At 43.8% G+C, this 8,722-nt stretch overlaps 1 protein-coding gene across 3 annotated transcripts; it reads left to right on the top strand.

Moving 5' to 3' along the window:
* Nucleotides 1-853: 853 nt before the first annotated feature.
* LOC119302740 (enoyl-CoA hydratase 2, peroxisomal-like) lies at nt 854-8,396 on the top strand. Of its 3 annotated transcripts, none has more exons than XM_037579790.1 (12): nt 854-1,041; nt 1,132-1,154; nt 1,240-1,345; nt 2,495-2,571; nt 2,768-2,840; nt 3,328-3,367; nt 4,309-4,381; nt 4,461-4,611; nt 4,924-4,994; nt 5,458-5,631; nt 5,728-5,811; nt 8,173-8,396. In XM_037579790.1, exons 1-12 carry the CDS (start codon nt 973-975, stop codon nt 8,207-8,209), a joined length of 978 nt encoding a protein of 325 aa, XP_037435687.1. In that variant the 5' UTR covers nt 854-972; the 3' UTR covers nt 8,210-8,396. The 3 variants fall into 3 exon arrangements, with proteins under 3 accessions (XP_037435687.1, XP_037435689.1, XP_037435688.1); XM_037579792.1 differs by lacking the exon at nt 8,173-8,396 and adding an exon at nt 5,914-6,083 and having other exon boundaries at nt 5,728-5,830; XM_037579791.1 differs by lacking the exon at nt 8,173-8,396 and having other exon boundaries at nt 5,728-6,051.
* Nucleotides 8,397-8,722: the final 326 nt, after the last annotated feature.

The raw sequence follows: 8,722 nt of genomic DNA, 5'->3' as shown, positions 1-8,722 counted from the left end.
TGAACTCTCTAGTCAAGGTCTCGAGTCTCTACAATTGGATGTTCCATTGGAGATCCCTACAAGATGCCACCGAGGGGCCTAATAAACCATAGGAGCCTGCGAGCCCCAGTAAAGCTAGATTACTTTTTTTTTGCGCGATGTAAAGCTAGATTACTTCGTATATATCTGCTTCTGTGCCTATTGAACAACTGTTAGAAAATGTCAAAAACTATTTTTCTCTGTGTCAAACACGAGTGCGTTGCACACCTTTTATCAACATATGTAAACTTATAGAGCTCGAGGAAGCTCACAGGAAAGTTTATCATTTACATAATCAAATTGATACAGTATATAAAAGCACATTTCATGATCAAGTGACGCTGATTTGGTTCTGTAAAATGATCATGTTTCTGCCATAAATCTGGTCGAACATAGAAACATGAGCAGAAACATTTGGCTTAACGCAAAATTTGCAATTCCTAGTGCGTAGCAGTGGCGATTCCACTAGGGGGGCTTCAATAGGCTGAAGCCTACCCTCCAAAAATCATATTTCAGCTAAACATGCAACTTAAGAATTATACTGAGGTGTTTAACATGTAAACTGCAATGAATTTGCTCAGTAGACTTAGAAACTTGATGTTTTAAGCCTACCCTTCAATTTTGTGCAAGATTGGCCACTGGTGCGTAGTATACACCCTCAAACGGATTATGAAATGGAGGGAGTAGTTTATCTTGTCAAATGGAGTATTTGACAAAGTCAACTTAGACCGGCTGCCTATCTGGCCAGGCAAACCATGTGCTGTGCTGTGTTGCGCTGTCCCCGCCTGGTCAGGGCGACACGTACCGGTCGCCGGCGGCTCCGTCTTCCTTGACCCCTCTCCCTCTCCCCCTCTCCTGTCGCTTCATCCTTCACGCCACCGCTCTCCTCCCCCTTCTATATCAATCGCCGCTCCCCCGGCGGCAGACACAGCGGAGCGCATCTCGACGGCGGCCATGGCGACGAACGAGAGAACCGTCGCGTCCGTCGACCCCGACGTCGCGCTCGCCTACAGGTTCCCCGAGGTAAACCAACTAACTGACCCGCCCGCGCGCGGCCCCTCCCCCCTTCCGCTTCCTCCGCCTCACTCTACTCTACTCTGCTGATACGCGCAGGTCTCCTTCGCCTACGACGAGAGGTGCGTGCGGACCTCAGCTCCACGGAGCGGCTCTGCCGGTCGGTTGATCCCGTACGTGCTCACGCCGTCTCCGTGCTCCCTGCAGGGACGTGGCGCTCTACGCGCTCGGCGTGGGGGCCTGCGGCGCGGACGCCGTCGACGACAAGGAGCTCCACCTCGTGCACCACAGGGACAGCCAGCGCCACATCAAGGTCCCCCGCCCCGCCCCTTCCCTCCCTCCCCCGATCCGATCCCCTCTCGTTTCTGCGCGAATTGGTTGCCCAAATCGTACCGATTTGGCTGCTGGAATTGATTTTTTGGGGACACATTGTTTTGTAAGTAGAACTGTACTGATATAGTAGCTCCTAGTTAAGCAGGGAGGCAATTACGCAAACAATCTTCCCACCTGCGCGTGCAGGGACGAGTGCATCGAAATGATGCAGAGGCCGGGGATAATCCTCCTTTCCTATATTATTTTTTACTGAATTCCGGTTGATTTGAACTGTTAGTAGTGAGGACAGTTTCCTGCTTGTGAGCTTAGGCTTGAGATTACTCCACGGCTGACTAGTACCGATAACTCGACAGCTCATTCCAGGTCTTATGTTGACTTAGATGTCATTAAGCTACCCCTAGTAAGTAAATTAGATGGACCAGGAGCTTCAGTGTTCACCAGCTGATGTCATTGCTGACCTTAGTTTTAGTTTGATCCCAGGACTAGCAATCCAGTAAAAATCCCTTCATTTCAAACTAATTGAAGTTCAGTTCAAAAATAATAATAATTGGAGTTATAACGTTATGCTAAGTCAAACTTCTTCAAGTTTGACCAAGTATATACAAAATATATCAACATCTACAACACCAATTTAGTTTCATCATAAATATATTTTTGTATAGTATACATTTGATGTTATAGATATTCCTATATTAGCATATATTTCTTCAGGCTTGGTCAAATATAGAGAAATTTGACTTTGCGCAAAGCTAGAACTTCAGTTAATTTGGAATGGAGGGAGTAACCGCTAGACATCATTCAGTTTTTTGGCCAATAAACAACATTTGGTGCCTTTGAATGACTTGAGAATGAAATTCAGCTAACTGTGTAGCTTAGAAATCCAAAGCAACTGTACTCAGGAATTATGTTTCATCCAGTGAGTTCATCTGGTTCTCGTCTATTGTGTAGTTGTGTTGGCATCTGTTTCACATGTCATCCATAAATTGTGCATGAAACAGTTGTAATGTTTCACATGTCATCCATAAACTGTGCATGATAAGTTTGAATAATTGAGTCGTAATCACCATGATGAAAGCAATACCCTTGCGGACTCTGACACTCATAATTTTGTTCTTCAATTAAATTGCAGGTGCTTCCTACCTTTGTTTCTTTATTTCCTAACAAGAACAGCAATGGGCGTGGAATTGTTAATGTGCCTGGCATTCAGTAAGACTGACATGTCACTTTTAAGATTTACTTTCTTTCTATTCTGTATATTCGCAAACTTCCCCTACTTTGCACATTTCTTCTTGGTCCTTGTTTTTCAGTTGTCTAGGTTTTGTGAGTTAGAATTTTAAGCAGCTCAAATATGTTAACATACATATTATTTTACAAGCACTTTATCTTGTTTTCTGTTTTCCAGCTTCGATGAAAGCCTTCTATTGCACGGTCAACAATACATAGAGATCTACAAGCCAATTCCTTCATGTGCCAGTGTAAGTAGCTTTCCAACGTTCTCAAATGTTTTATTGTAACATCCTTGTGCTTGGAAACTATGCATGAGGTAGGTGCAGAGTGATTGACCCAACATTTATCCACTTCTTCCTGTCTAGAAGTGGCTTGAACAATTCCCACTAACTCCATTGCCAAGTTGTTTTTTCTATGTGGATACATATAAACATGCTAAAAGAACTCCACTGATAATCAACTCTTCTAGTTGACTTGCATGTGTGTGCATGTTAGTTCTGACTTGAGGATATTATAGCTTACTGTTGAGGCTGTTCTCTGAATTAAAAGAGAGAACATATTCCCTTTCCTTGTTAAATGTTAATTAATCCAGCATTATTGGAAAAACTAGCTGTATGCTGGTACTATGTACTGAAGATTGCTTTAAGTTATTGGTTTTAAGATGGAATATTCTTCAGAGCCCTCATCTCTGGCGCGCACTCATGGAAACAATTGCCTGTTGTTCTTTCTCTTCAGGTTGTAAACAAGGTTAAGGTAGCTGGTTTGCACGACAAAGGTACAATAAATGCTTGATCATTCCATGGTGCATACATACTCGATAATTTGTGCTCATTGCCTTTTCTATTCTGAAAATTACTGCATGTTTTCCTGTTTTTATTAGTTTTATCATTGCTTTGATCCATTCAATTGCTATATCTGAATGATCTTACAGTTGGTGGAACTAGGACAAATTTCGTAAATAGCATTCTCCAACATTTTGTTTCAATTGCAGACCAACAGTAGTCTTTACTACAGTATCTTGAAAAAAAAAAGCACTGCAGCTTTCCTTAAGTACGACGAGTGTAACAACTACACAACATATTCTGAGAAATAGTGAAGCATAATGTGCTGAGTCCTTCCTGTGGAGCTCCTCACATATAACTTTTCATACTCTATTGAACCATCAACTCCGTTGTCGTAAATTCCACTATTGTAGGAATAAGTGCTCTGTTGAATAACAATCTCTTGGTCCATTTCATCCTATGCTAGTATCAAGATTGTTGAAGTGTATATGTGGTTGCGTTGGCTAGTGCATGAAGCTTAACATGGTATCAGAGTCTCCCCCCGGCCCCCTCTATGTCCACGTATAGGCCTCTTGAGCCGTACCTCTGAGTCTATTCACGTGTTGACTTCCCGCGTCATACGTGAGAGGGGGTGTTGAAGTGTATATGTGGATTACCGAGCCCTTTCCATAAGTTCAGACTTTTGGTTGCGTTGGCTAGTGCATGATGCTTAACAAAGATCACCTTTTCGTTTTGTCCCTCAGTTGTCAGTGTCCATCCACTCCTGCAGGAGTGTTTAGTCATAGTGCCATCCAATAGCTATGAAGTTTTGAGTGACCATCATTCACATCCTTCAATTCTTTTGACCACCTATTTGGAGCAATACAAAAACAAACCTAAGGAATTATACTGAAATTTGAGAATCATTTTATTGAGTCACTGTTTTAATGTGCAGGGAAAGCAACAATTCTTGAGATTGAAACTACGACCAGTCTCAAGGATTCTGGCGAAGTGTTATGTATGAACAGGTCTGTGATATGGCTATAACCTTCGAGTCTTCCAGTTTTCTTTCTGTAAAATTGCAAAGAAGCGATCTTGTTAATGCAGGAGCACTATTTTCTTGCGTGGTGCGGGAGGTTTTTCGGACTCTTCCAGGCCATACTCGTATACAACTTATCCTGCCAACCAGATTTCTCGCATTTCTATTCCAAATTCTGCACCTTCCGCAGTGCATGAAGACCAGACACAACAATCCCAGGCATGCTACTCATTCTGCTTGTTATTTTATTTGTTTGTGCAGTTACTCGTCATTCTTGGTAATAACGTGCACCTTATATCTCGGAGAAACTATGATAACCATATAAGTTGTAACTATGACATGTGTTGTTTTATGAATTATATGCTCAACCGCTCATCTTACAGTAATAATCCTAAGTAGACCATTTTGTCTTGATGCTTGTCCAATCGGTACTGAGTCATGCTGAATTTTGTTCTGCAGAAGAAATCAGTTTCTCATTTTATTAACATGCAATTGTTCTGTCATCCTGATTCCTTCTCATTTGCAACCCAGGCACTCTTATACAGGTTATCTGGGGATTATAATCCTTTGCATTCAGACCCTATGGTTGCACAGATTGCAGGGTATGTCACTTCAACTTGATCATTCTTATGTTGTTATTTTCGAATCCTGACATTGAAGAAAATATACTTGGGCCAGATCTTGCATTAGAGTTTCTAAGTTCCTAGCAAAATATGCGGTAGGGGTAGTAACTAGCCATAGATGAAGGATGTACAGAGTAATGTTCACTCGAAAGTCCAAACAATGCTTTTATACATCCTGAAGAATAGGCGAACAATGTTCCTGCGCGAATGAAAACTAACGGTAGCTACCAGAATGACCGCGTACATTTCATTTTGAGATGATTACGATTGGAGTCCCTATCTCAGTGAAATCTCCAGGGCTTTCATGCTCACATGATCCAACAAAAGCTTCTCAATATGATGTAGCTATCGCAAGATCTTGTTTTATCAGGGCCCAGCTTCCCGTGCTTGAAAAAGCTCAGGTTACCTTCCGAAGACTTTTATCTGATGATAACCTCTGCAGATTCACTCGTCCAATACTGCACGGCCTCTGCACTCTGGGGTTCGCGGCCAGGGCAGTCATCAAGTCTTTCTGCAACGGGGACCCAGCAGCGGTGCGGAACATCTTCGGCCGGTTCCTGCTGCACGTCTACCCCGGCGAGACGCTGGTCACCGAGATGTGGGTCGACGGCCAGAGGTAAGTGTTGCTCTCTAGCGCCACCAGTTGGTTACTGAAATGCGCTGATGTTGACAACAAGCAAACCCATGGGATTGGAATGATTGGCTTGTGCAGGGTGCAGTACCAGACCAAGGCGAAAGAGCGTGACCGCGCCGTGCTTTCCGGATACGTGCTGCTCAAACACATCCCCTCATCATTGTAAGTGCTGTGAGGATCATACTCCCTCTGTAAACTAATATAAGAGCGTTTAGATCACTATTTTAGTATTCTAAACGCTCTTATATTAGTTTACGGAGGGAGTACTTTTTAATCGGCGATTTGATTAGTTAACTGTGGTGGTCTGAAGAGAGGATGGTTTCCGGTGTAAACTATATATACTCCTAAGAGATGACACGGTTGTGCAGATGATGAACTCGTATTAGTACTTGCTTTTTGTTTTGTTCGTGAAACTAATGCGAAGTTGGAACGTAAAACGGAAAAAAGAGACCGAGCATTTCCTTTTTCTTTTTTGCAAAATTCATGGATTCTGGCTAGTGCGCAAACTATATCCACGAGGAAGGTAAAATATACCAAATCTCCGTTTGTTCCTCCCTCTGAAACTTGCGACGTCGAGACGCGCAGAATAGAACGGGTCGCGCTCGTAGAGTACTCCCTCCGTAAAGAAATACTATAAGATAGTCTTCCTAAAGAAATATAAGATCGTTTACAGAGGGAGCGATACGTAGCTGCGACTGCCTGCTCTTAATAATTAGTTTCACGACTGAAGACCAAGAACCAATCGTGTTGTACCGGAATGTCGACGGCTCAGTTCACGGTATTCAGCGAGGGAATATCCGGCGGTGGAATGGAACGGGAAGGGAAGGGGGGGAAAAAGCCGGAGCAAAAGCAAAAGGGGAAGCCAGCGGGAGAGAATCCGATGGACCTGAACCCCGATCGAAGCGTAGAACACCGTGGGCGGGCACGGTCTCCTACGTGCGTGCGAGGATCGCGATGCTTTTCAAGCTTTTCTCTCGAGTTGGCGCAAGGCAACTCGAGATCGGATCCTACGGCGCCTTCGCGGTCGTGACGACCGATGAACAGGCACATGCATATGGCCCAGCGGCTCCACGCTCGCTCTTACCTCCGCAAACGGAATAATAAACTCTTCCTGGTACTCCCTCTAAGAGCGTTTAGATCACTAGTGGTACTTATCAAAGGTGCCGTAATACATATACTCCATGATTGGATACCAATAGAACGCCCACTTATGAGGTGCGTAACAAATTGGTCAAAATGCGAGCAGACACCAGCGTTTACCCGGCACCGGCACATGTCAAATATGCATCGATCGATCGTCAAATTCAGTCCACCCACGAGAGTATAGTAGCGCAGCCTTCGTCGTAGGGAGTTAGGTCTCATTTGGAAAAATATTTGCTTCAAGCCGTTCCAAGCATGCTCATGGTCTTTTTTTTTTTTTTTTTGCTTTGCTTTGTACGCTTCTAGAAAAAACTTAAAAAGAATTGATAGATACATGCATGCGCAAAATACGATACTACAGTTATGTAGCACATGATTAAGTTCACACACACACACACAAAAAGGCTACTAAAAGTCAAACCGCATGCATTTATGTTCACTACAATGGTACTATGGCACTAGACACCTGGCATAGTCCATACTTCCTTTTTATGGGAATTGTCCGTAAATAAAATAGGTCCAAATAAATTGTGAAATTGGTGTTTCTTTCTCTGAAACTGAGATCAACCTCTACTTTTCTCCGTTCTTTTGAGACAAAAGCTGAATATTGCAATCAGATCAAAAGAAAACTAGTTTATCCCTGATTTTCCTCCGCTTTTCCTAGGAATCAAAATTATGCGGCTCCATTAGCCAACTCTAGCTGCACAGTGTACTGCCTAGCTAGCCGACCCCAAGCTCGGGGTCCTTGTCCTGCTAATCATTCATGCTTTCTTGGATCCCATCCACATCGATGCACCTGCCTACCTACCACATTCTTTTTTGGCGCATCACAATAGCTTTTCCTCGTTTTCATTTGCAATGCAAATATAATCAAAAGGTAAACTGGAAAAAGGCCTCATCATCCACACCAATCCCCATCCCTCTCAAAAGAAGAGCAAGCTAACTTAACTAGCTAGTACTACTGCCGCCCTTTGTGTTGCCGAACAGTGACAGAGCACTAGCTATGGCTAGCGGGCTGCCGGTCTTATTAGCTTCCATGTTTACACATCTTTTGCTTTATTTTTTAGACGTTTATTTTGCTTTTATCAAGGTACTAGAGTACAAGCAGGTCAGGTGTGAACTGTGAATGCGTGTGTACATGTCTAACACCTGCATGCATGTCGCCGCCAGAAACAACACCTAGCAGCTGCAGCCCACCACGCCACACACCAGCAACATCAGATGTGATCCCTCCAGATGTTGCACTTTGCATGACAGTAGAATTTTTTATTATTAATCCGGCGGCATCATATGAATGCATAATGTTATACAGAGATATTTCATTCACCATTTGACCGTGTAAAAGAGGAGGGCCCGTTTGCTAATCCCTTGTGGGCATGGCAGGTCTTCACATGCAGATAATGGAGGAGGCCGGCTGTAGGAGTAGGAGCCGCCGCACCGAGGAGGAGGAGGAGGAAGAAGAAGTCTCGGGGCAATTAACTCGGCCGGAGAAGATGCACCGCGAGAGACAAAAGTGACGGCGCCGGAGCAGGCCGACCGGCACGTTTTGTGTATCACATATCACACTTTGTGTGACCCATTTAAGTCTAAATAAAGTATAATTTGCATGCATGTGCGTCTGCTCATGCATCCGAGCAGCAAATTCGGCGCGTCCACAACACTGGTCACAGTGATCAGAGTGTGGTTGGGTAGAGGCCACATACATATATATATATATATATATATAGAGAGAGAGAGAGAGAGAGAGAGAGAGAGAGGGTAGAGCGGTGGTTGCCCGACAAACTCGTTACCACTGTTCCACAGTCCTCTACCCCAAAAAAAAAATATCAGAGTGAAAATAAATAATGCAATTGCAAGGCAGCCGGTTTTGGGCGGGGGACAAACGTAGGTGTACACTCGGACGCAGTACTTGTCCTAGCTATACCCAGCCAGC

The sequence above is a fragment of the Triticum dicoccoides genome, chromosome 5A (genome assembly GCF_002162155.2).
Source record: "Triticum dicoccoides isolate Atlit2015 ecotype Zavitan chromosome 5A, WEW_v2.0, whole genome shotgun sequence".
NCBI lineage: Eukaryota > Viridiplantae > Streptophyta > Magnoliopsida > Poales > Poaceae > Triticum > Triticum dicoccoides.
Note: the sequence above shows the minus strand (reverse complement) of the source record. Positions and strands in the feature narration are given on the sequence as shown.